At 63.0% G+C, this 25,142-nt stretch overlaps 2 protein-coding genes across 3 annotated transcripts; one reads left to right on the top strand and one right to left on the bottom strand.

Annotated features, from left to right (window-relative positions):
- Window positions 1-8,634: 8,634 nt before the first annotated feature.
- On the bottom strand, window positions 8,635-24,068 carry IDUA (alpha-L-iduronidase). Of its 2 annotated transcripts, none has more exons than XR_008717303.1 (14): window positions 23,830-24,068; window positions 22,978-23,118; window positions 13,103-13,188; window positions 12,841-12,948; window positions 12,472-12,567; window positions 12,171-12,373; window positions 11,894-12,073; window positions 11,598-11,814; window positions 11,144-11,356; window positions 10,932-11,053; window positions 10,718-10,843; window positions 10,555-10,635; window positions 10,092-10,192; window positions 8,635-9,967 (listed from the first exon to the last, which is right to left on the bottom strand). XR_008717303.1 is itself a non-coding variant. In XM_055589317.1 (14 exons), exons 1-14 carry the CDS (start codon window positions 23,982-23,984, stop codon window positions 9,861-9,863), a joined length of 1,932 nt encoding a protein of 643 aa, XP_055445292.1. In that variant the 5' UTR covers window positions 23,985-24,068; the 3' UTR covers window positions 8,635-9,860. The 2 variants fall into 2 exon arrangements, 1 of the variants encoding a protein (XP_055445292.1); XM_055589317.1 differs by having other exon boundaries at window positions 10,559-10,635.
- On the top strand, window positions 19,645-22,245 carry SLC26A1 (solute carrier family 26 member 1). The gene is made up of 2 exons (XM_055589318.1): window positions 19,645-20,235; window positions 20,660-22,245. The coding sequence occupies exons 1-2, from the start codon at window positions 19,645-19,647 to the stop codon at window positions 22,187-22,189; spliced, it is 2,121 nt and encodes a 706-aa protein (XP_055445293.1). The 3' UTR covers window positions 22,190-22,245.
- Window positions 24,069-25,142: the final 1,074 nt, after the last annotated feature.

The following is a 25,142-nucleotide window of genomic DNA, read 5'->3' on the forward strand; positions in this document are numbered from 1 at the left end:
CATTTAAAAAGGAAATAACACCCATTCTATGCAAACACTCCCAAAAGGGGAGACGAGGGGCTACCTCCCAACTCAGTGCACGATGCTAAATCCAGAAATCCACAGAACACCATCAGGCATGAACACAGATGCAAAACATCTTAAATGTTGGTTAATCAAATCCAACAATATATATAAAAAAAGGATAATATATGATGATCAGGTGGGATTTATCCAAGGATGCAAAGTTGGTTTAACATTTGAAAATCAGTCACTGTAACATACAATATCAACAGAAAGAAAAAACATGATTATCTCAATAGATGCAGAAAAAGCTCTGGACAGAATCCAGCACCTGGTCCTGATGTCATTTAAAAAAAAAACCTCTCAGCAAACTGGCAAAGACAAGGCCTTCCTCCACCTGACAAAAGGCATCTGTGGAAACATTCCAGCTACCATCACACTTGACTGTTAAAGAGTGATGTTCCCCGCTTACGTCAGAGCCAGACCTGGGGTTTTCTCTCTCCCTGGCACTCAGCATCATGCTAGAGGGTCAAGTCAGTTCAGACTGGGAAGGAAGAAGTAAAGTCTTGATCTGTAAATGACACAATCCCCTATGGGAACAAGTCTATGGAATCGACAAGAAAAAGTCACCAAAATGAACAGTATTGGTGAACATAGCAAGGTGGTGAGACATCCCAGCACTCAACGCCATCGGCCTTGGAGCAGTGAGCTGCACACACACAGCTGGATCAGCAAGAGCCGAGCACACATCTAATCAGTCATATGGCCCGCTTCCCAGTTCAGTTCAGTTGCTCAGTCGTGTCCTACTCTCTGCGACCCCACGGACTGCAGCACGCCAGGCCTCCCTGTCCATCATCAACTCCTGGAGTTTACCCAAAATCATGTCCATTAAGTCGGTGATGCCATCCAACCATTTCATCCTCTGTCGTCCCCTTCTCTTCCTGCCCTCAATCTTTCCCAGCATCAGGGTCTTTTCAGATGAGTCAGTTCTTCTCATCAGGTGGCCAAAGTATCAGTGTTTCAGCTTCAGCATCCGTCCTTCTGATGAACACTCAGGACTGATCTCCTTTAGGATGGACTCTTTTTTTTTTTTTTTTTTTTTTTTTTTAGGATGGACTCTTAAACTTTAGGTTGGATCTCCTTGCAGTCCAAGGGACCTTCAAGAGTCTTCTCCAACACCACAGTTCAAAAGCATCAACTCTTTGGCACGCAGCTTTCTTTACAGTCCAACTCTCACATCCATACATGACCACTGGAAAAACCATAGCCTTGACTACACAGACCTTTGTCGGCAAAATAATGTCTCTGCTTTTTAATATGCTGTCTAGGTTGGTCATAACTTCCTTTCCAAGGAATAAGTGTCTTTTAATTTCATGGCTGCAGTTACCATCTGCAGTGATTTTGGAGCCCCAAAAAATAAAGTTAGCCACTGTTTCCCCATCTATTTCCCATGAAGTGATGGGACCGGTTGCCATGATCTTAGTTTTCTGAATGTTGAGCCTGAAGCCAACTTTTTCACTCTCCTCTTTCACTTTCATCAAGAGGCTTTTTAGTTCCTCTTCACCTTCTGCCATAAGGGTGGTGTCATCTGCATATCTGAGGTTATTGATATTTCTCCTGGCAAACTTGATTCCAGCTTGTGCTTTATCCAGCCCAGAGTTTCTCATGATGTACTCTGCATAGAAGTTAAATAAGCAGGGTGACAATATACAGCCTTGACGTACTCCTTTCCTGATTTGGAACCAGTCTGTTATTCCATGTCCAGTTCTAATTGCTGCTTCCTGACCTGCATACAGATTTCTCAAGAGGCAGGTCAGGTGGTCTGGTATTCCCATCTTTCTCAGAGTTTTCCACAGATTATTGTGATCCACATAGTCAAAGGCTTTGGCATAGTCAATAAAGCAGAAATATGTTTTTCTGGAATTCTCTCATTTTTTTGATGATCCAGCGGATGTTGGCAATTTGATCTCCAGTTCCTCTGCCTTTTCTAAAACCAGCTTGAACACCTGGAAGTTCATGGTTCACGTATTGCTGAAGCCTGGCTTGGAGAATTTTGAGCATTACTTTGCTAGCATGTGAGATGAGTGCAATTGTGCAGTAGTTTGAGCATTCTCTGGCATTGCCTTTCTTTGGGATTGGAATGAAAACTGACCTTTTCCAGTCCTGTGGTCACTGCTGAGCTTTCCAAATTTGCTGGCATATTGAGTGCAGCACTTTCACAGCATCATCTTTTAGGATTTGAAATAGCTCAGCTGGAATTCCATCTCCTCCACTAGCTTTGTTCATAGTGATGCTTCTTAAGGCCCACTTGACTTCACATTCCAGGATGTCTGGCTCGAGATGAGTGATCACACCATCGTGGTTATCTGAGTCATGAAGATCTTTTTTGTATGGTTCTTCTGTGTATTCTTGCCACCTCTTCTTAACATCTTCTGCTTCTGTTAGGTCCCTACCATTTCTGTCCTTTATTGAGCCCATCTTTGCATGAAATGTTCCCTTGGTATCTCTAATTTTCTTGAAGAGATCTCTAGTCTTTCCCATTCTATTATTTTCCTCTATTTATTTGCACAGATCACTTAGGAAGGCTTTCTTATCTCTCCTTGCTATTCTTTGGAATTCTGCATTCAAATGGGTATATCTTCCTTTTCTCCTTTGCTTTTCGCTTCTCTTCTTTTCACAGCTATCTGTAGGGCCTCCTCAGGCAGCCATTTTGCTTTTTTGCATTTCTTTTTACTCCAGGTCCAAGGTAAGAGAAACCCCACTAAGATGGTAGGCGTTGAGAGAGGGCATCAGAGGGCAGACTGAAACCGCAATCACAGAAAACTAACCAATCGAATCACATGGACCACAGCCTTGTCTAACTCAATGAAACTAAGCCATGCGTGTAGGGCCACCCAAGACTGGTCATGGAGAGTTCTGACAAAACATGATCCACTGGAGAAGGGAATGGCAAACCACTTCAGCATTCTTGCCTTGAGAACCCCATGAACAATATGAAAAGGCAAAAAGATAGGACACTGAGAGATGACCTCCCCAGGTCGGTAGGTGCCCAATATGCTACTGGAGATCAGTGGAGAAGTAACTCCAGAAAGAATGAAGGGACAGAGCGAAAGTGAAAACAACACCCAGTTGTGGATGAGACTGGTGATAGAAGCAAGGTCCGATGCTGTAAAGAGCAATATTGCACAGGAACCTGGAATGTTAGGTCCATGAATCAAGGCAAATTGGAAGTGGTCAAACAGGAGATGGCAAGAGTGAACATTGACATTCTAGGAATCAGCGAACTAAGATGGACTGGAATGGGTGAATTTAACTCAGATGACCATTATATCTACTACTGCGGGCAGGAATCCCTCAGAAGAAATGGAGTGGCCACCATGGTCAACAAAAGAGTCCGAAATGCAGTACTTGGATGCAATCTCAAAAATGACAGAATGATCTCTGTTCGGTTCCAAGGCAAACCATTCAATATCACAGGAATCCAAGTCTATGCCCCGACCAGTAATGCTGAAGAAGCTGAAGTTGAACGGTTCTATGAAGACCTACAAGACCTTTTAGAACTAACACCCCCAAAAGATGTCCTTTTCATTATAGGGGACTGGAATGCAAAAGTAGGAAGTCAAGAAACACCTGGAGTAACAGGCAAATTTGGCCTTGGAGTACAGAATGAAGCAGGGCAAATGCTAACAGAGTGTTGCCAAGAGAACGCACTGGTCATAACAAACACCCTCTTCCAACAACACAAGAGAAGACTCTACACATGGACATCACCAGATGGCCAACACCTAAATCAGATTGATTATATCCTTTGCAGCCAAAGATGGAGAAGCTCTATACAGTCAGCAAAAACAAGACCGGGAGCTGACTGTGGCTCTGACCATGAACTCCTTATTGCCAAATTCAGACTGAAACTGAAGAAAGTGGGGAAAACCACTAGACCATTCAGGCATGACCTAAATCAAATCCCTTATGATTATACAGTGGAAGTGAGAAATAGATTTAAGGAGCTAGATCTGCTAGACAGAATGCCTGATGAACTATAGACAGGCCTGCTTCCCACTCATAGGTATTTACCCAACAGGAAAGGACGTATTAATACGTGTCCACTCAAATATTTGCATGCAAATGTTCACAGCAGCTTTATTGGTAATACCCCCAAACTGGGAACCACCCTAATGTCCATCAACAGGCCACAGGGCCAACCATTCTAGGTCCATACGAGGAGAGACATAGTCAGCAATAAAAACATGAACCATCTGTCGACACAACAATGCAGGTGAGGCTCAAGGCAGTCATGCTGGTGGAAAAGGTGTGGGTACCACGTAGTGGCGTCTATACCACGTTCTATAAAGAGGCAGGGGTCCACAGTGATCGAGGCAGATGTTGGGGCTGCCCGTGTGGGTGCTGGGAGGGGGCCTGAGATGACCCCTGGGGGTGAGGGAAACATCCAGTGTCCAGACTGTGGTCATAGTGTCAAGGACATAGGTCAAAAGTTATCAAATCATATGCTTTAAATAGTATCAACTTTACCATAATAAAGGTATTAAAAAAAAAAAAAAAAACAGGTTGACCTGCTAGACAGACTAGAGCCCTCCATGGAGGGCCCTGGGGGGTGGCCGAGGCCATAGGAGTCAACACGCGTGGCCCCTCTGACTGCAGCTGCGGAGTGAGCATCACACCCAAATGGGGTTTCATCAGCTAGACTTTGAAAGGCTCCAAAGACCTCTTTTTGGCTTCGCCTTCTCTACTGAGACCCTCACTGGAGCCCCCATGCACGGGGCTGGCTGCTCCTGTCCCTGCACTGGGACCCTCGTGGGAGGGACCCTCCATTCTGAGGGACACCGGTGTGTTGCTGGTGACTCAGACAGACACCGTAGGGGTGGGCGAGCTTGGAGGGGTGGCCTCTGGTTGAAGCTTTGACCTAAGGTCCGCCCAGAGGGTGAGCTGCCCCACAGGAGCTCACGGGGTGTGGACATGACCCGGGCCTGCTTCACAGCGGGCGGTTATAGGACGGGACTGGAGTTGCTGGATGTGGCCGCCAGGCAGGACTGCAGGCCAAGCGAGTCCTGCCAGCCGGGCTGACCAGCGCCCCTGCCAAGATTGGGCCCCACTCCTGCAGATGGGCACCTCCAAACCCCCAAAGTCAGAGCAGGACACTGGTCATGCCAACCCGCCCTGCCAGCGCTGTTGGGTGGAGCAGCCTCCCTGGTGGGGAAGCCTGGCCGGCTACCATCACTAGCCTGCCATGTGGTGGTCTGGGGGCGAGGGCTGGGTGAGTGCTGGCATCCATGGCCTCTTCTTGCAGCAGGGGTGCCCGCCACTCGCTTTGCCTTGGGCAAGGAGGGGCTGCTCCCAGCATCCGGTGCCGACCCAGGTGGGGCCCCTTGACCAGGAGGCTGCAGGGGGATTCTGCCCTGGTGCCCAGAAGACAGCTGGTCTCCTGCACGGTAATGTGTAGGCGGGGGTAGGCACATGAACCCCAGCCACTGCGCTCAGGACTCTCATCCTGGGGAGGTCCCATCACAGCAAGGGGCTGGACCTCATCCATGCACCCCGCTGCCCACACAGCCCGGGGCCCTCTCAGGGTCATGGGCGAGGGCACCAGGCTGCCTCCCCTACAGCCCCTCATCCCCCAGAGGCCCCAAGAAGGCCCCAACCCCTGCTCCCAGGGGGCCCACTGCCCCCCTTCCTGTGCTGGGCCCAGGTTACCCCTGGGTGTCTGGTGGCACACCTGGAAGGTGCCTAAGGCTGGGGTCCGAGGTCACAGGTCCATGGGCAGCCCATTCTTCCTCTTTCCTGCCTGGGGGGGTAGTGCCCACCTCTGCAGGGGACCCTCTGGGGACTCCTGCTCCCCAGGACCAAGAGCACCCAGGGTGGTTGGAAATGCAGTCTGGGACCCCATCCCAGACAGATCAGAGTCAGACCACCTTTGCCAAGCCCCCAGGTGACTCACACATGTGAGCGTGTGGGGCCGAGGGCTCCTGGGGCCCTTGGCAAAGGTGAGAAGGCCGATTAATGCAGAGCCCTGAGCAAAGCGACACACGGGCACCTTCTGAGGTGCTGTTTGAGGCACAGGCAGCAGGAGGCTGTAGGTCTGTGGGCAGGGCTCTGAAACCGCCTGTCACGTGAGGCTGGGCCCGCATCCGGGACCCAGAGCTTCTATGGAGGGAAGGCTGGGTGCCCGTGCAGTCAGGAGCCTGCGCCCCCAGCTGTGGGAGGGGCACCCGAGGCACCCAGTGACTGTCCGACGGAGGGGAACCCTCGGACATCCTGGGGGCTCCTGGACGATGGCTCTGACCTGAGGCAAAGCCACACTCCTGAAAACCGCCAGTGCCGGTCAGACAGGGCTCTGGCCTGAATCTCTGAGCCCACGGGGTGCAGCCCCTCCCTTGGGCGTCCCCGTCTCCCCAGAACATAGGCTGGGGTGTCCATACTCAGCCAGCGGCAGTGCCCCCATGGCCCCCTGGCTGGAGGAGGGGGTGTACCGTGGGAGCCCCCAGGCCTGCCAGCCACGTTGGGAACCGCGATTAGGTCCCACGTTAGAAACCGAGGGAATGTGACTGAGGGACTCCTCTGGTCTCTGTGTCACTTGCCAGACAGGTGTGGGTGACCAATAATCACAGTGTAACCCGTGGCAACACCCATCAGCTGACACCTGGATGTGGCACCTTTACTGGACTAAATCACAGCCCGTGGCACTGATATGCAGCTGACTGGCAAGTGCTTGCTTCTCAACCCTCGTGGACGAGACCAGCAAAGCCCTCAGGTGGCCAGCATGGTAACTCACCATCAGAGCTTACCTGCTGGCACCACCTCTCCCAATGTCTTCCTTTATTCACTCCAGGGATCTCGATGACATTATGCCAATCAGGGCGGCAGAGCGATAATACGCACCCTGGAGGCCTGTCCTCCCGCGGGAGGTGGAGCTAAGTAAGCCCCGTGAGAGTCCGGGTGACTCCAGGGGAGTTTGCAGTCCGAGGGCTGGCCGTGCCGGGGTGTCCTTGAAGGTGGGGTACTGGCAGTGTTGGGGTGTCCTTGAAGGTGGGGTACTGGAAGTGTTGGGGTGTCCTGAAGGTGGGGTACTGGCAGTGTTGGGGTGTCCTTGAAGGTGGGGTACAGGCAGTGTTGGGTGTCCCTGAAGGTGGGGTACTGGCAGTGTTGGGGTGTCCTTGAAGGTGGAGTACTGGCAGTGTTGGGGTGTCCTTGAAGGTGGGGGTACTGGCAGTGTTGGGTGTCCCTGAAGGTGGGGTACAGGCAGTGTTGGGTGTCCCTGAAGGTGGGGTACTGGCAGTGTTGGGGTGTCCTTGAAGGTGGGGTACTGGCAGTGTTGGGGTGTCCCTGAATGTGGGGTACTGGCCGTGCCGGGGTGTCCTGTGTAAGTGGGGGTGCTCTCCTGCTCTAGGATCACTTCTGGGAGCCCAGCACTTGCTGGGGCTCGGGGTGGGGTGCAGCAGATACTGCACGTACACATGCAGTTCTGACCCGTCCCCTGGGCCACAAGCGTGCTGGCCAGGGATGACACAGGTCCCACCTGTGGGTGGATGGCCCGCAAGGGCCCTGCCGGCAGGAGCATGTGAGGCTGACCCCCCGCAAGTGCTCTCGTCCAGGACCCAGCATCCTGGAACACAGCCGCCTCCTCATTGGTCAGGACCGACTCTGCTCTCGAGAAGCCGCTCTGGGGCAGTTCCAGCCACATTTACAGAGGAGCATGACCCCAAGGCCAGTGAGAAGCCAGTGCCCGCAGCATGCGCCCAGAGCCTGGGCCCCGTGTGTCTGGAAGCAGGAAGTGTGACCCGGAGGCTCCCCCGCCACGTGGGCCCGCTCTGGGAGCCTCCAGAGGCCCTGGAGGGTGGTCCGAGGGCACGCCCACCAGTGCCTCCGCACGCACAGGACCGAGGCGCACATCTGGCTCCAGCAGGCCACACCCAGCGGGCCAGACTCAGGATGACGAAGACGAGACACCTGGGGACAAACGCCTGGGGAGGGGGGCAGAGAAGGCTCTTCGTCCTGCAGGAAGGCTGCACGGGTCCAGGGAGGGACCCCTGAGGCCGGACAGGGAAGCCTCTTGCCGTCCCGAGGCCGTTCCACGGCACACATGTGCAACGGCCATGGCAGCAAGGATGATGAAGGCTGGGCGGGGGCCGAGGATGTGGCCTTCCGGAACTCTCAGCCCGGCTCCCAGCCCAACTCCGAACCAGCAAGGACCAAAACACGGTCAGAGGGCAAGGACGTGCCCGCAGCTTGGGGGCTGTCTGATGGCACACCAGCCACGGTCCGAGTGGAGACGGTGACTTGCCCCTGGAAACAGCCGGGGCTTGACCGTCCCAGTGAGACCCAGGGGCCAGGGCCGAGTCCCCACTGATGGCTGTGGGGCCACAGCTGTCTCCGAAGGAGGTGCCCTCTTCCCGGCAGCCAGGCGGCAGTGGGCTCCTGCCGGGAGACTGAGGAGGAGCCTGGGCCATTGCTCTGGGCCTAGAAGGACGGGCAGGGGGTGATCTCTGCTCCCTGAAGGCTAGGTGGGGCGCATGGTGTCTGAGGAAGGAACCCGAGAGCCTGGTACCCCTCCCAGCATGCTGAGGGCTGAGATGGCCCCTGACCGTTGGGGTGCTCAGGCCACCGAGCCAGCAAGTGGAGAAGAGGCTGCTTTAATGCTGGGGTGAGGTGTTCCCACCACAGAGAACAGGGTCAGGGCTTGCTGCAGGTAAACGGCCTCCCCCAGTTCAAACACTGACGTCCTTACCCCCGGGACCTTGGAATGTGAGTGCTGTTTGGAGTGGGGGCCTTTAAAAAGGCGACTGGTAACAGTGGGGCCCTGGGCACCAAGCCCTGAGGCAGGGGGATGGGCGCTGATCTTGGGGTTCACATGGAGAATGGCCAAACTAACACTCCTGCCCAGGATAAGGCAACTGGTGGGCCCGGATACCCGTGTGCTCCATGTGGACGGGGCAGCGGGTTCAGGGTGGGTCGGGGGACGACCAGGCCTTGCCTTCCATCTGCTCAGCCAGGCCTGCACTGCCCCCCGCCCCCCGAGCGGAGGTGGCTCTGGGACAGCAGCGGACGGCGGGGGCAGGGGCCGGGCCCACTTCTGCTGGGGGTGCTCCTCTCCTCACCGGGGGCCTCTCCACACCTTGCTGTGCGGGCTCCATCTGTCCTGGGATGCAGGTGAGGTGGGGAGGAGCCCCAGGCTTCCGCACCACCCCTGTGGCTTCCCTGCCTTCTGCCCACACGTCCGTCCACAGCCCCTAGGGTGTCCTCATCTGGACATGCCATCTGTTTCCTCTTGGGGCCAGATAAGCAGCCCAGATGGCCGTGGAGTGGACGCTGTCAGCCTCTCTCTCCGCTGGACAGTCTGGCCCAGGCAGCCTGGAAACCCCCGCCCGGGGGGTGCAGGGGGCAGTCTGGCTGGGCCTCAGGAAGAGGGACTCCTCTGGGCTCTGTCTTGCCCCAGGCCACCCTCTCTGGGCAGAGCCTCAGGTCCCGCCCTCCAGGGGACACGGTGGGCCCACTACAGCCAGTGGTGACACCGGAGATCCCAGACAGGCAGGGCGGGCACTCCAACTCAACACTTGCCCGCATCCCAGCCGAGCGGAATCCCGGCTCCCACGGGCAGGCAGAGGCCTTGGGTGGGCCAGCGGGGATGGCCGTGCTCCAGCCAGGCCGCGCGTCCCCAGTGCCCACCGTGAAGGCTGTCCCCGAGACTGTGAGTCATAAGGCACTTTAAGGGGTGAGTGAGGGGCGGGAGGAGACCAACAGAAGGGAGGACTGGCTGGCAGGCTGTTGGCAGTTGGGCCCAGCCTGGCTCCTGGCCGCCCAGGCTCACGGTCAGCACAGGCCCAGTCGCTGGGCAGCAGAGGCCGTCAAGAGGCAGAGGCCTCCAGGTACCGCACGGGGCTGGAGAAGGGGCCTGGCCGGGCCCAGTAGTCCACAGCACAAACCCGATAGGAGCCGGAGACCACAGCTGTGTCTGCGGATACAGAGGTACATGCTTGTCTGTAGCCTGAACCCCTTGTTCCCCCAAACTCCAGGTGTCGAAAGGCCCTGGACCACCCCCACTCCCCCCAGGGACTGTGCTGAGGTGGTGGGCACACCTGGGCTGAACACGAACAGGTTAAAAGTCGAAGGCTTCCTGCTGATGGGAGCGAACACCCCACCCTCCGGGCAGAACTGGATCTCATAGGTCCACAGGCACCTGGGGAGGTCAGACCAGGGCTGGGGTCCAGGCGGGCTGCAGAAAGGGCAGGCCCAGAGCCCTTCCCTCCCCCTCCCAGGCTCTGAACACTCTCCCTGCAGTGACGAGGGCCACCCTGGCTGGGAGGAGAGGGCTGGACCACAAGCGTCACGGGCAGAGGTCCCCTGAAGGCGCCCCACCCTACTACATCAGACAGGTGCACAGCCATGGGCATTGGTGCCAACAGCGGAGGCAGGTTAGTGTGGGGGACGGGGACATATCCTGCCGGGGGCGGTCCGAGGGGCACTGGGGCCCTGCAGCGGGGAGGACTTGGGGGCTGAGGCGGGGTGGACTGCAGGGGTATGGGCGGTGACCGCACTCACGCACTTGGAGCCCACACGCTCATCCGACCAGACCAAAAGCAACTGCCCGCGGGTCAGGGGCAGAGCACGGAGCCGAGTCACCTGGGGGAGCGAAGCACAGGGTTGGCGGAGCGGGGCGCCCCGGGCGGGCGGCGGGGTCGGATGGAGGGGAGCGGCCGCTTGCCTGGCCCGGCGGCTCCTCGGGGCGCGCGCACACGTGCACCAGCAGCAGCGAGGGCAGAGCGAGCGGAGGGCGCAGCGTCAGGCGGCCGCTGCTGGGGAAGGAGCGCGGTTTCACGGCCGCAGGGTCCTAGGGACAGAGTCGGGCGCTCAGGACCCTGGGACCTCAGGAGGCGCCCCGGCCCCGCCCCGCCCCTCCCCGCCCCCGCCCCGCGGACCTCGGCCGCGCGCATGCGCCGGAACTGCGCTGCAGAGGGGAAGACCGGCATGCCCAGGCGCCGCCACTCTCCGTAGGGGTTGCAGAGCCAGTTGTCCACGTAAAGCTCGACAAAGACGACCTCTGCGGAGCCAGATGCTGGGGCCGCGCCTCGCCTCCTCCAGGCCCCGCCCGGCCCAGGGCCGGGGTCTCCTCCCCGCGACCCCTACTCACCGGGGCCCGGGGGCACCCCGTGCAGGCTGAGAATCAAGGGGACCGTGCGGTTGGCGTGGGCGCGGGTGTCATCGCTTCCGTAGACCAGCACCGTGGCGCGCCAGGCGTCGGCCGGGCCAGTGGGGCGGTGAGCGCTGGCCAGGACGCCCACCGTGTGGTTGCTGTCCAGCACCGTGCCGCCCCGCGACACCTCGGCCCAGAGCTGCTCGCCGTCTGCAGGCACGCGGGGGCGGTCAACACGGGGTCTTGGCCGCTCTGCCCTCCCTGGCCGGGCTTCCCACCATTCGCCCTCCGCGGGAGGTCCCCGGCCACGCCACAACCCCCTTGGCCCCGTGAGCTAGGAACAGGGCGGGGAGGGGCGAGAGAAGAGCTCCCCGCTCCGTGGCAGGGTCCGCCGGCCCTCGGGCCTTTGCACAGGCTACTCCTGGCCTAGAGAGAGCGGCCCGCCGCTCACCCAGCAGGGCCAGCAGCGCCATGGCGGTGAGCACCGGCTTGCGCAGCAGCTGCACGTGCGGCGGCCTTGTGTCGTTGACCTGGAAGCGCGCGGTGAGCGTGCGCTGGGAGAACTGGTGCGGGTGGTAGCTCAGGAAGGCGTTGTCGTTGCTCAGGAGCGCGTAGCGGACGGCCGAGCTGGCATTCGCCAGCAGCAGGTTCTGGTGCTGTGCGACGACCTGCGGACGTCGGGGCGGCTGGGACCGCGCCGGTGGGGCACCCGCCCCTCCCGCCCGGGGCTCCCGGGGGCGGGCCCACCTTCACGACCATGGCCGCGTAGGTCACGTCGGCCCTCCAGGGCTGCGGCAGGGACCAGCCCACCAGCGGGTCGGCCTCGTCGTTGTAAATGGGGGTGTCAGCGAACTTGGGGAAGAGCCGCTGTATCTGCTGTACGACTGCCGCCTCCTGCTCTAGGATGGAGATGGAGCTGCCCGCGCCCTGCGAGCGGCCGCTTGAGCACCTCGGGAGGGCCGCCGAGGGGCCGCCGGCGGGGCGCGGGTGGAGGGGGGGCGGAAGGGCGGGGTCCCCAGCCTACCTTCTTGTGCAGGGCGATGTAGTCCAGCCGCACGCCCACCTCCCCGGTGAAGAAGTTGCTGCCGTTGTTACAGTGCCCCAGGAGGCCCCAGCAGAGCGGCGAGCGGGGCAGCGCGTGGAAGGCGTCTCCAGGGCCACCCAGGCGCAGAGCCGGGCTGGCTGCTCTCAGACCCTCGGAGCAGGCGTCGTAGTAGTTCAAGAAGCCTGGTTGGGAAGGACACAGAGTCCATACCGCGGGGCCCGAGGGGCCCGCTGCCAACCCCTCGCAGATCCGCAGGACCCCAAAAGGCCGGCTCACCCACCTTGCAAGGTCATGGACACGTTGTCAAAGTCGTGGTGGTCTGGCTCGTTCCACGTCTCGAAATTCCACTTGGAAACATGCTCGAGGCCATACCTACCTGCAGAGGGTCCTCACTGTGGCAAGAGGGCCCCTCCTCTGGGGCGGTGTCACCAGCTCATGGAGCCCTCCAGGGAGGGGCAACCATGGCTGGGAGGTTTGGATGTGATGGGATGGTCTGGGTTCCCAGGAGCTGGACCCCCCTGCCCTGTCCCTCGCCCATCAGGAGGCCCTGTCTTGGTGACTTCATGAGAAAACCAGGTGGGGGGTGGGACGGAGGGCAGCCTGCCCAGGAGTGCCCGCCCAGTCCCCACAGGGCATGCGCCCCGCCCACCGATGTATCTCCTGGCGAGGAGAGAGACCAGGTTCCTCCACTCGAACACCTGCTGCTTGTCCTCGAAGTCAGTGAAGCGTCCAGAGGGGCTGCCCATCAGCTCGAAGCCTGCAGAAACGAGGGTGGTGTCCCACCGCTCACCTGCCTGGTGCAGCCAGGCGGGCACAGAGGCAGCCCCAAGTGGGCAGCCAGGAGGACCCAGAAGAACCCAGCCAAGGAGAGATGGGGAGGCCAGCGGCACCAGGGCGACATGGCAGCTTACCTGGGACGAGCTGGTTCTCCCTGAGAAGGTCCAGGTACCGATCCAGGTGGGTGAAGTTGTAGCGCAGGCCCTGCTGGACCAGCCCCCTGTGGAATGACGCTCAGTGTCAGGGTGGGGAGGTGGGCCAGGGGCTGAGACCGCAGCCACACTCAAGCAGCTCGGGAATCAGCAGGGTGCCCTGCAGGACTAGGCTCCAGACACAGCTGGCCTTTCTCCTCTGAGAAGGTAACCGTGTGAGCCTAGGGGTCACTCACAGCCTAGTACGCACGTGTGTGTCTGTACCGGAAGCCCACCCTCAAGCCTTCAGGAACTCAGAACAGCCTGGGGCTCAGAGTAGGAGGGAGCAGGCATGTCTTTTGGAAAAGGTACCACAGGATGGAGGCGGGGAGAGCAAGACAGCTCCCAGCAAAGGGGGAGGCTGTGTGGTGGGCCTGGCAGGACACTGCACTGCCAGATCCTGCACCTCCTGGGGCCAGGGGCCTGGATCTGGCTCCACAGGACCCCTGCACCCCCCTACTGTGGGATACTGTGGACACAGCACCCCCCCCCACTGTGAGAGGTACTGTGGACACAGTACCCCACCCCTCCCACTGTGAGAGGTACTGTGGACACAGCACCCCACCCCTCCCACTGTGAGAAGTACTGTGGACACAGAACCCCACCCCTCCCACTGTGAGAGGTACTGTGGACACAGTACCCCCCCCCATTGTGAGAGGTACTGTGGACAAAGCACCCCTGCGCCCTCCCACTGTGAGAGGTACTGTGGATAAAGCACCCCTGCGCCCTCCCACTGTGAGAGGTACTGTGGACACAGTACCCCCCTCCCACTGTGAGAGGTACTGTGGAGACAGTACCCCATGCCCTCCCACTCTGAGAGGTACCATGGACAGGTCCCCTGCCTGCTTCTACTTGGAGAGGTACTGTGTACACAGCACCCCTGCCCTTTCCCCATTCTGAGAGACAACCTGGCCACAGCACCCCAGCCCCATCCCCCTCTGCCAGGCACTGTGGACAGTATACCTGCCCCCTCCCCACTCTTCCAGGCACCATGGACAGTACCCCTGCACCCTCCCCTCTCTGAGAGGCACCGTGGACAGCACCCCTGCCTCTTCCCACTCTGAGAAGCAATGTGAGCCCTTTTTTTTCCTTCATATGTTTTTGAGGCTTAATTTTTTTAGCGCACTTTGGATTCACAGCAAAATGAGAGGGAAGTAGAGACTTTCCCATTTACCCTTGCCACCCTACAGGCACAGCCCCCGCCCCCATAATCAACTCCCAGAGTGGGACATTCGTTACCATTTTTGAACCCACACTGACATAATCACCCCAAAACCACAGTTCTGGGTAGTGGTGTGGAGGTAACACGAGAGAGCCGAGCGGATGGATTTAGGAGGAGGAGGGGCAGCACGCGCTGACTGAGGGCGAGCTAGGAGGGGAGTCCAGCCACCGGGGTTTTGCTTGAGGACCTGGGTGGGGGGCGGCTGCAGCAGGCAGGGGCAGGAAGGGGGAAGCTGAGTAAAATGGGCCTTGGCCGTGCTGGTGTGGCGCGGCGGTGAGCATCCGAGGGGAACCCGGCTCGGGGGCTGGCAAAGGGAGTCAGTGCCCGGTGGTCACGCCGAGGCGTGCAGGGCCGGCGGAGCAGAGAGGGTCTGAGGCCCGCAGGTCCAGATCTGAGCGGGAGGTGCAGCTTCGCCCCCAGCGGCTCCCTCCTGCGCGCGGCGGCGGCGGCGGCGGCGGCGGCGGAGGGCCGAGGGTGAAGTCCGGAGGAATCCTGCCCTGACCTGCTCTGTTCTGTCTCACACCGGTCTGGGCTGACCAGCGCTGAGCCCCGGACGGAGAGCGAACGCTTGGGCAAGTCAGCACCTCCCTCCCGGGCCTCCGGCCCCCCACTCTTCTCTACACAAAGTCAAGGCCAAGCCACCACGCACTCAGGTGCCTCTGGCTCCCGTCAGGTTCGGTCTTCCCGCCTCTGGGGGGCCAGACCCACAGCACGTGCGCTGCGGTGATCCGCCCCCTCCACCCCTCCAAAGGTCATAATCAGCAGCAAACGGAAAAAACCTTAAGCGATAGGGTAAAAATTAAATGCGCGGCAGGGGGCAGGTTCCAAAGTCCCGCAGGTGGGGGTGGGTGACTCTGAGGAGCGGGTGCCAGGCTCTCTCCGCGGATCCCGCGAGCGAGGCAGGCCTCGGGTAAATGCTGTTCCCGCGCTCTGATCCTGGGCTAGCAGGGTGCCGCTAGGACAGTCCCAGCTGCAGGGCCGATGCCAGCCCGTCACTCGGAGCGGACCTGAGAGTCCGCTGACCCGTCCGGCGTCGGCCCCCGGAAATGCCCTGGGGGTTGGGACGCTTGCTCCTCGGGGACCATAAGACCCAACACTGGGGGGATCCCGGGCCCAGAATCCCGGAGGGGCGGCCCTTGGGCCCCTGTTGGTGCCCAGGTCTCCATCCGTCTCAGCCCCCACTGGGGAAGGAATGGGAGCGATCAAAGCCAGCGAGAGGGCTGAGCCAGCGCTGCAGTGAGCGGCCCAGCGACCCCCTGCAGGGGCCGGGGTCACCGACGCAGTCGCCCCAGCTCCTCTCCACCCTGCCGCCCCACAGGGGCCAATCCTGGGTGGGAGGCACAGGCGGGGTCGCCTTCCGCTCCTGCAAGGGGGCCGGGCCGCGGCGGGCGCACAGCGGCGGCTGCACAACGGCTTCATTCATCGCGCAGGCAGCCAGCGGGACGGCCCCGAGCCCACCCCCCGCCCCTCTGCCCGAGCGCGTGCGCCGCGAGGACCCGGCGGGCGGCGCGCAGGTGAGTGCTCGCATCCGCCGGGCGGGGCCCAGGCCCCGCTTGCTTGTGGAAGAGTGGGGAGACGCCGGGTGGGGGTGCCCCCCGGCTGGCGCGGGAAGGGATGCGCGGGCAGGCGGGGGCGCAGGGTGGGGCCGGGGGTTGCTCGGCTTGGGGGGCGGTGCGGAGTGGGGGGCGCACTCGTGAGGGGGGCGACGGGCAGACCATGTGTGGAAATGCACGCGGCGGGAGCCCGGGTTGCCCCTGCTTGATGCGGGTGGGACGCGCGGGGCCGGCGTGGGCGAGTGCGCGGGGCGGGGCCGAGAGCGCCCAGCACGCAGGCCGGGAAGCACCGTCAGGTCGGGGCGCGCCCTCCGGCCTGGCCTGCGTGCGACTGGGCAGTGGGAGAGGAACCGCGAGCTGCGCCCTGGAGATGAGGATGGGCTGGCTCTTCTCACGTGCCGTGAGGATACAAATCTCCTTTCCAAATACGTGAACTCAGCTATGGAGACGGTGATTTAAGGACCAGTATTAAACAACTGTGTGCACAGGATTGGAGGAGGCAAACGAAGGGCCGTCCCCCCACCCCCACCCCCCACCCCCGGCCATCCCCCCACCCCCTCCGTGCCCTCTGTGGTCCAGCCACGCGCCAGGGCCCTGCTGTCTCCTGCCCACGCAGAAAAGTCTGCAGTTGGCTTCAGCCAGCAAGGCCCCGGGCCCCAAGGCGGTGCCTGTATTCCTGCTTAGACGACAGTGAAGAACACGGGCCTCCAAGCACAGGGGGCAGACGGACTTGGCTCAGGCCCGGGGGGTCCTGCTGGTCTCGCCAAGGACAGGAGTGAAGCCTCAGCTGTATCTCCTCACTTGCTTAGATGCAGGGGCTGGGGGAGTAGAAGGCCCAACCCCACCACCACGACAGCCAGGCCAGCCCGGAGGACAGCCCTCCCGGAGCGTCTCCACCCACCCAGCCCCCAGCACGGTGCTCCCACGTGGTCGGTCCCCAGAATGCCCTCCCGCCTCCAGGGTGCCCTCCCCTCCCTGCACCAGCTCCCTGGCCCATCACATCCCACCACCGCCACTCCACGCACTCAGGAACCCCCGTGTGCACAGCCTGGGCCTTACCCCCACCCAAGGAGACTCCCAGGGTGGGTAGAGCACCCATTCCCCAGGCTGAGGCCCCCAGCTCCACCTCTGCCCACGTGGCAGTTCCCACACTGCTGGTAGCAGGGTTGGAAGATAAGCGCTGTGACCCGGTGGCTGCACTCTCTCCAGCCCAGAGAGGACTCTTATCTGCCCCTGGGCAGCTGTGACTCATCCTGCCTGCTTGTTGGCCAGTGGCTGCTGTAAATAAACCACATCCTTGGGCAAACAGCTCCCTGCTAGGGCCAAGTGGGCCCTGGGCAGGACTCTGGGCAGTGTGTGTGTGGGGGGCATGCTGAGGTGGGAGAGGGCACACTGAGGGGTGGGTGGGGGGGCGCGCTGGGGTGGCCCAGGCTCTGGCGGAGTCCTCAAGGGCAAGAATTCTGTCGAGCTGAGCAGTGGGGCCTGGGCGCTGACCACACTGCCCACTTCTGCAGGTGTGGGGAGACCTCCTACTCTCGGGCGTTCCCCCGCCCATCCTGGGGTTCCACCCCCATCTTTGCCCCCAAATGGGGCCCCGGGCTTCCCCAGCCAGGCTGGGGACGTGACAACAGGGCACACCTTTCAGGGGGCTCTGGGGAAAGGTCCCAGAGTGAGGCCGAGTGTGTTAGGAACCTGGAGAGATCTCTGCCCGTCCTCCGCTACCTGGGCCTCGGGGGACAGCAGGCCCAGGCCAGCTCTGCCTTGCAGCCCCATCACAGCGACCCTGGCCCGGCGCCCAGGGTGGAGGACACTCACGGCCCAGGAGATGGGCTCCTCTCCCCATGTTGCCCCTCAGACACCCACCTGTTCCTTTTCAAGGTGGGAGAACTGGGGAGGCTCTGAGTAACCGTTAGAGCAGCAGCACCCGCAATTCACTGTGTGTGGGACGTGAGGGTCGTTCTCTAAAGTGACCGTTTACCTTCCCACTGGCCTCGAGAGGCAGGTCCCACCACCCTGGAGGAGCGGACAGAAGTGTGGTGAGGCCAGGCACCCGCCCTCAGGGTCAGCACCTGGCTGAGAGCCAGCGGGTTGGGCTCCAGAGGGCAGACCCAAGGCCCCTGCCCCCCCCCCCCCAGCAGGAAGGACATGCTCGGCTGGTTATCAGATCTCGATTCCGGCAACCCTGGAGTCCGCGGGCCTGCGCTCCACACAGACCCAGAGCAGAAGCCGGGCCGTGTCTGCCTGGGGCCCAGCCAGCTCCGGCACAGACCAGACCCACCTCCTGAAGACAGGACGTCCTGGGATGGTGCTGGGGGACGCGTCCTCCCTGCAGACCCCACCCTTGCCCACGCCCCGAGCTGAGGGCTCACCCGCTGGCTGCCCCCCGCCCCCACCCCAGCCACCCTGTCCGCACCTGGAGCCCCGCTCCTGGGAGGCTGGAAGCTTAGGAAAGGCCCACACAATTGTCACTCTCTGAGCCTCTGATTACAGAACAACTCCCCGGATTAGCCGCTCAGGTAACGCTCATCTTGGGGAAACCTGTGACTCAGCAGTCTCTGGAGTAAATGATTTAACTGCAAGCCCAGCAAGCTGGGCAGTCAGATGCTGAGCACAGACCACTCCCGCTGGCCAGCGCGGGCCAGCTCAGCCTGAGCCCACCGCCGCACGCCCCACCTGCAGACTGAGCCAGAGGGTCCCCGGGACAGACGCGCCAGGCCTGAACTACCCGCCGAGCCTGGGAGGGGGTCCCTCAGGTAAGAGTCCCCTGGGGCCCACTGCAGGACAGTGCGGTTCTGGACCACCTGGCCACAGCAGAGGTCAGCGCCCCCGTCTGCAGTGGCAAGGCCCGACCCCAAGGTTTCTTCTGTGGACTCCCAGGCGTTCAAACAGTCCTCAACCGACGCCCCTGGGCCCCGAAATTCTGGCTGAGCTCGGGGGACCCCGTGTGGTGTGCTCACCCAACAGAGCCCCCAGGGGCTGCGCCCGCCTCATGCAGGGCAGGACCTGAACCCATCCTCCTCATGCAGGGCCACCCCAGGCCCCAGGGCCCAGCCCCATGCACACCTGCTGGGGTGACCAGGCTCTGAGCGGGCAGAGACCGTCACGAGGCGGACATCAAGAGCGGAAGGCCGGAGGGCCCTCAGGACAGCTGGGAACGGTGCCCCGGTGCCCGCTGAGCAGGTGGCAGGTTGGGCTGGGCCCGCACAGCAGGCTGTCCCCTGGACCACGAGGACAGTTGGCACGCGCTTCCCATGGTGCCCGTGGGGTCTGAGCCAGAACCCAGCTGCGTTAACTCGCGCTGGGAAAGGGGGCTTGCCATCCAGGACCCCCTGGAAGGCGACAGGCGTGTAGCCTCACTCCCCCCCAGCTGCATCGCACACGCAGGAAGTCTGCCCGAGCAGCGGCCACGGCTGCACCACACACGCAGGTCTGCCTGAGCAGCGGCCACGGCAGGCGCTTCTGCAGCGTGGACTCAGGGCTCCGGCCTCTGCAGGGCCCCTCCTCTTGGCCCCGGGCCAGGTGTCCGCATGTCGGGTGGAGCGGCCTCTGCTGTGGGCACGGGCCGCTGGGGCTGTGTGTGCATGGGAGCCCAGTCCGGCCGTGCGTCTGGCTCCCACGAGGCCCCCTGACCCTGACAGCCTGGCCACCCCGACAGTGACACCCACCTCTGCCCGCTTTGCAGGTTCTCCCAGGGGGCCCGCTGCCCCACAATGGAAGCGTCCCCCGAGTACACGGAGCAGGGTGGGCAGCCGGTGCTGGTCCGACGGCGCCCCCCGCCGCCCCCAGGCCTGGGTGAGGCCCTGAAGGCTGGGCTGCGGCGGAGCTGTGCCTGCAGCCTGCAGGGCGCCTGGGCGCAGCTGCAGGCCCTGTTCCCTGCAGTCCACTGGCTCCGCCAGTACCGGCCCCGGGAAGCACTGGTGGGCGACGTCATGTCCGGGCTGGTCATCGGCATCATCCTGGTGCCGCAGGCCATTGCCTACTCGCTGCTGGCCGGTCTGCAGCCCATCTACAGCCTCTACACGTCCTTCTTCGCAAACCTCATCTACTTCCTCATGGGCACCTCACGCCACGTCTCTGTGGGCATCTTCAGCCTGCTCTGCCTCATGGTGGGCCAGGTGGTGGACCGCGAACTCCTGCTGGCTGGCTTCGACCCCGCCCAGGATGGCCTGGGGCCCGGGGCCAACCACAGCAGCCTCAACGGCTCAGCCGCCGCGCTGGCGCTTGGGCTGCAGGACTGCGCGCGGGACTGCTACGCCATCCGCGTGGCCACCGCCCTCACGCTGGTGGCCGGGCTTTACCAGGTGAGGGGCTGTGCCTGCGCCCACATGGGAAGCCTGTCCGGGCAGCCGTGGGCTGTGGCCCCGGGCCCAGGCATGCCCCACTGCCCCACCTGGCCCCGAGTCCCCCCTGGCTTCCTGTCCCAAGTGGGACCCTGGGGCCCACCTGCCTTCCCGAGGCCTCCCCGGACCAGGGCACCTACCTCTTCCCAAAGGCCACCCCAGTCCCTGCCCTCAGCTCTCCTGGGAGGGGAGTGGCGTGACTTCCAATGCCTGGAGTCCCTGTGCGTGAGGCCATGCTGCGCCCCGCAGCCACGGCGTGTGCTCCAGCATCTGCTGGGCCTGTGTGTGCGCACATGTGCACAGGCCACCTCGCGTGGGCCCCAGGGAGACAGGCAGTGTGAGGGTGGGGTGGGGCTGTCCACCTGCAGCCGCGGCTCGTCCACAGGTTCTCATGGGCATCCTCGGGCTGGGCTTCGTGTCCGCCTACCTCTCGCAGCCGCTGCTGGATGGCTTCGCCATGGGGGCCTCGGTGACCATCCTGACCTCCCAGCTCCGGCACCTGCTGGGCGTGCGGGTCCCGCGGCACCAGGGGCCAGGCCTGGTGGTCAGTACGTGGCTGAGCCTGCTGCGCAGCGCCGGGCAGGCCAACCTGTGTGACGTGCTCACCAGCGCTGTGTGCCTGGCCGTGCTGCTGGCCGCCAAGGAGCTCTCGGACCGCTTCCGGCACCGCCTGAGGGTGCCGCTGCCCGCCGAGCTGCTGGTCATCGTGGTGGCCACAATCGTGTCCCACCTCGGGCAGTTCCACGAGCGCTTTGGCTCTAGCGTGGCGGGCGACATCCCCACTGGCTTCATGGCCCCGCGGGTGCCAGACGCAGGGCTGATGTGGCGGGTGGCGCTGGACGCCGCCTCCCTGGCCCTCGTGGGCTCCGCTTTTTCCATCTCGCTGGCGGAGATGTTCGCCCGCAGCCACGGCTACGCCGTGCGCGCCAACCAGGAGCTCCTGGCCGTGGGCTGCTGCAACGTGCTGCCCGCCTTCTTCCACTGCTTCGCCACGAGCGCCGCCCTGGCCAAGAGCCTGGTGAAGACGGCCACGGGCTGCCGCACGCAGCTGTCCAGCGTGGTCAGCGCCGCTGTGGTGCTGATGGTGCTCCTGGTGCTGGCGCCGCTGTTCCGGGACCTGCAGCGGAGCGTGCTGGCCTGTGTCATCGTGGTTAGTCTGCGTGGGGCCCTGCGCAAGGCGCGGGACGTCCCACGCCTGTGGCGGCTCAGCCCCGCTGACGCGCTGGTCTGGGTGGCCACGGCGGCCACCTGCGTGCTGGTCAGCACCGAGGCCGGGCTCCTGGCTGGCGTCCTGTTCTCACTGCTCAGCCTGGCCGGCCGCACCCGCCGCCCGCGCACTGCCCTGCTCGCCCGCGCTGGGGGCTCCAGCTTCTACGGGGACCCGGCAGAGTTCGAAGGCCTGGCCCCTGAGCCCGGCGTGCAGGTGTTCCGCTTCATGGGGCCGCTCTACTACGCCAACAAGGACTTCTTCCTGCAGTCACTGTGCAGCCTCACGGGGCTGGACGTGGGCCACGCGGTCACCAGGAGGAAAGAGAGGGGCCCCGGGGAGGGGGCCGGTGAGGGAGACCCTGTGGGGGGCAGGGACCCGGGCTCCGGGAGCGGTGCGGCCTCGCTGGTACCAGCAGTGGCCCGCTTCCATGCGGTGGTCATCGACTGCGCCCCGCTGCTGTTCCTGGACGCGGCCGGCCTGGCCACGCTGCAGGAGCTGCATCGAGACTATGGGGCCTTGGGCATCAGCCTGCTCCTGGCCTGCTGCAACCCCTCAGTGACGGACATGCTGAGAAGAGGCGGCTTCCTCGGGGAGGACCAGGGGGACGCGGCCGAGGACGGGCAGCTGTTCCCCAGCGTGCACTGTGCCGTGCAGGCGGCCCACGCCCGCCACCAGGAGCTGGCGGCCGCCAACTCCATCCTCTAGCGGAGCCAGCGCCCGTGGCCAGCCCCCACGCCCGCGCCCGTCACGGCCCCCCCTCCGTCGCCTGGTTCCTCCGACCCAGAGAAGCCGGGGAACCCCAAACGGGACGGAGGGCTGCACTGGGCACACACAAGGACGCACCCTGCACCCCGAGACAGACGCTGCCCCAGTGCCACGCTGGGCACGGTGCTGTGTGCCCACGGTCCACAGAGCCACTCTGACCCTGGCGTCCTGTCTTACTTGGAGGGCCCTGAGGCGGTACCTGGCGTCCAAGGTGCCAAAAGGACATCCGTCCCTTGAGCCGCCAGCCCCCACCCCCCGGTGAGCGCCTGCGGCTCTGGCCAGGACGTGAGGGTCTCTGTGTCTAGGAAACCCCACACCGCATACACCCAAGTGTCTCTCACACCGTGTACCTCAGCCCTGCTGGGCCTCGCAGGGCCAAAGGCAGATGGGACCAACATGACTGCAGCCTAGGCCTGATGGGGCAACCCCGCACAGCCCGAGCAGAGCAAGTGTGCCCACTCGCCGCTGCGGGGTCCAGCTGTGCCTCCAGGGTGGCCTTCAGCAGGAAGCCCGCTGTGCCTGAGGCAGGGGCCGCCCGGAGGAGGCCCTGCACTGTCCCGCCCCACAGGGTCTTTGCCGAGAAGCAGAGGGCAGTGGCTCCGGGGTGCAGGACTCCCCCTCCCTGTGCCCCCACCAGGGCCCGTGCTGCACTGTCCTCCAGCCCAGACGCCACCTCCTGTCAGTCTCGTCCGGACTCCACTCAGCGGCCCAGCCCCTCTGTCACCCACCTGGCCGTGATGAGGTCCAGCAGCCAGTGGGTCCGAACCTGCTCAATGCCTCCGTGAGGGACCGCGCCCACGTAGGCCAGGTTGAGCTGCTGATCCCAGCTGAGGTCATAGCGGTCGGCCTGGCCGTGCGGCAGTGGGGGACTGGGCACAAAACATGGGGGAGTGGGGCCATCAGTCCCCAGGGGAGGGGCTCGGGGAACAGCCTCCGCACACCCCCCACCTACAAACCCAGGGAGGAGATGGGGTGTGCCTTTCTGCCCGTGAATTTTACTGCCCCTCACATAATAAATCGGTCCCTAATGCCAGGACTGGGTGAAGCCTCAGGTTTTTGGGGTCAAGGGCTCCCGGGGAGACCATATCCCCACCGTCAGCGCCAAGCCTGACAGAGGCCACCAGGGGCACCAGGCACGGGAACGGGTCCCACTGTGGAGTCGTGGGACATGCTGAGGTTACCCCCTTGAGACGGTCCTAGGCCACAGCCCCTCCTGCAGCCTGGGGTGTCCCAGGCGGCCACCAGGCTCTTCAGACTCCTGAGGGTGACCAGGCATCCCTGGGACCCGCCCCCAGGCCCTGACCACAGGGGCAGCTGCTCAGCTGGCAAACTGCTGCGGCAGCAGTGGAAGCCTGGCACAGGGCCAGCAGACAGAAAGGAGCGCCCCACCCTGAGGGCCTGCCGAAAGGAAGGAGGGAGCCGCGGCCCCCCTCACTCGGGGCGCCGGCTCCAGCTGCGACAAGGGGCCCCGGAGGCCCAGGGCGGGGCGCGAGGCCGCGGGCCATTTAGGAGGAGAGCGCGGCGGGCAGGCGCTGGCTGGCTGGGCCGCCGCGACCTCGGCGTCCCCGCGCGGAGCTCACCAGAAGCCGGTGCTCCTCCAGAAGGGCCGCAAGGGCCGCAGCGCGCGGGCCGCGTCCACGCGCACCAGGTGCGGGGCCTCGGCGGCCACGAGCGCCGCCGCCCAAAGCGCGCCCAGGACGGCGAGCAGCGCGACGGAAGGGCGCGGGGGACGCATGGCGGGGGCGCGGGCGCACCCCAATCTCTGCAGGCGCCCCCTGCGCTCTGCGCTCCGAGAGCCGAGGTCCACGCCCCGCCGTCCGGTTCCGCCTCCGGGTCGCGCGCCACGTGACCGCCGGCGCGGGGAGGGAGCTCGGCAGGACCCCGGCAGGCGGGGTCAGCTGGGGGGCTGGCGTGGTGGCCGGGGCGGGGCCGGAGCGCGGCCGGGAGGGGCGGGTGGGGACGGTCCCAGTCCCGGTCCGGGCAGTGGGCGTGGGCCTGCGGGCCGGGCCTCCTGGCGCCCGCAGTCGGAAGCTAGAGCGCGTCTCTAGACCGAGGGCTGTGCCCTGCTCCCCCGTCTGGAGCCCCTCCCGGCCGTGTGCGCCCCTCCTTCCCCTCCGGCGGCGGAACCGAGCCCCTGCGTCCCCTCCCGTGCGGTGGGCACAGGCGGCTCTTGGAAAGTGCTTGGGGGTCGTGTCAAGGCTTCGGAAGGTCGTCCCGCTGGCCGGGAAGTAGCCTAACGCTCCGGCCGGGTAGCTGCTCCATGGCTGAAACGGCGACGACTGGACGGTGCAGGGAGGTGACCGGATGTGGACCCGTTTGGAAGGTGGGCTAGTGGCCCTTAGGAATTTGGCCAGAGCTGCGTGGGGACCTGCGGTTTTTCTGAGAGAGGAGTCTGTTGTAAAGCAACCGGGGTGGTCCGGGGTCTACGCTGCTTTTGAGAAGTGCAGCGGACATCTCTGTGGACGCTGGGCAGCCTGGCCCGTGTGTTGGGCGAGGTGGGATCAACAGTGTAAGTGTTTCAGCTTCGAATCGCACACGCACACTGCCAGTTTCTGTGCCACTTCACTTCCTCCACCAGACATCTCGGGGCTCAGGGAGGGGCCTCCGGCACCCACATTGACCTCCCTCGACAGCAGAGCCCGCCCGGAGTCCACCCTCGTCCGCTGTCCCCTGGGGTGAAGACGGAGAGGAGCTGCTCACTTTCCAAGAGTGACCGACGCCATCCAGCCACTGCATGGAGCCGAGCTGTGCAGCCAGAGGAGAAGGACAAAGGCAGCAGAACCCAGGAGCGTCCAGGTGAAGTGCAGACGGCAAAGCCAGAGCGGGAGCCTTCAACGCAGCTGGAGGAGAAAAGGACCCCTTACCTCAAAGAGCCAGACAGCGAGAAGAGCAC

This window comes from Bubalus kerabau, chromosome 7 (assembly GCF_029407905.1).
Source record: "Bubalus kerabau isolate K-KA32 ecotype Philippines breed swamp buffalo chromosome 7, PCC_UOA_SB_1v2, whole genome shotgun sequence".
Taxonomy (NCBI): domain Eukaryota; kingdom Metazoa; phylum Chordata; class Mammalia; order Artiodactyla; family Bovidae; genus Bubalus; species Bubalus kerabau.

What these genes read in the sequence shown, in the direction of transcription:
- SLC26A1 (XM_055589318.1), top strand. Translation starts at nt 19,645, where the DNA reads ATGGAAGCGTCCCCCGAGTACACGGAGCAGGGTGGGCAGCCGGTGCTG. An exon ending in TGGTGGCCGGGCTTTACCAG is followed by an intron (nt 20,236 to 20,659) that starts GTGAGGGGCTGT and finishes GCTCGTCCACAG; the next exon opens with GTTCTCATGGGCATCCTCGG.
- IDUA (XM_055589317.1), bottom strand. Translation starts at nt 23,984, where the DNA reads ATGCGTCCCCCGCGCCCTTCCGTCGCGCTGCTCGCCGTCCTGGGCGCG. An exon ending in ACATCGCCCTGCACAAGAAG is followed by an intron (nt 12,074 to 12,170) that starts GTAGGCTGGGGA and finishes GGCCGCTCGCAG; the next exon opens with GGCGCGGGCAGCTCCATCTC. An exon ending in CCTGTTCGTGTTCAGCCCAG is followed by an intron (nt 9,968 to 10,091) that starts GTGTGCCCACCA and finishes CTGTATCCGCAG; the next exon opens with ACACAGCTGTGGTCTCCGGC.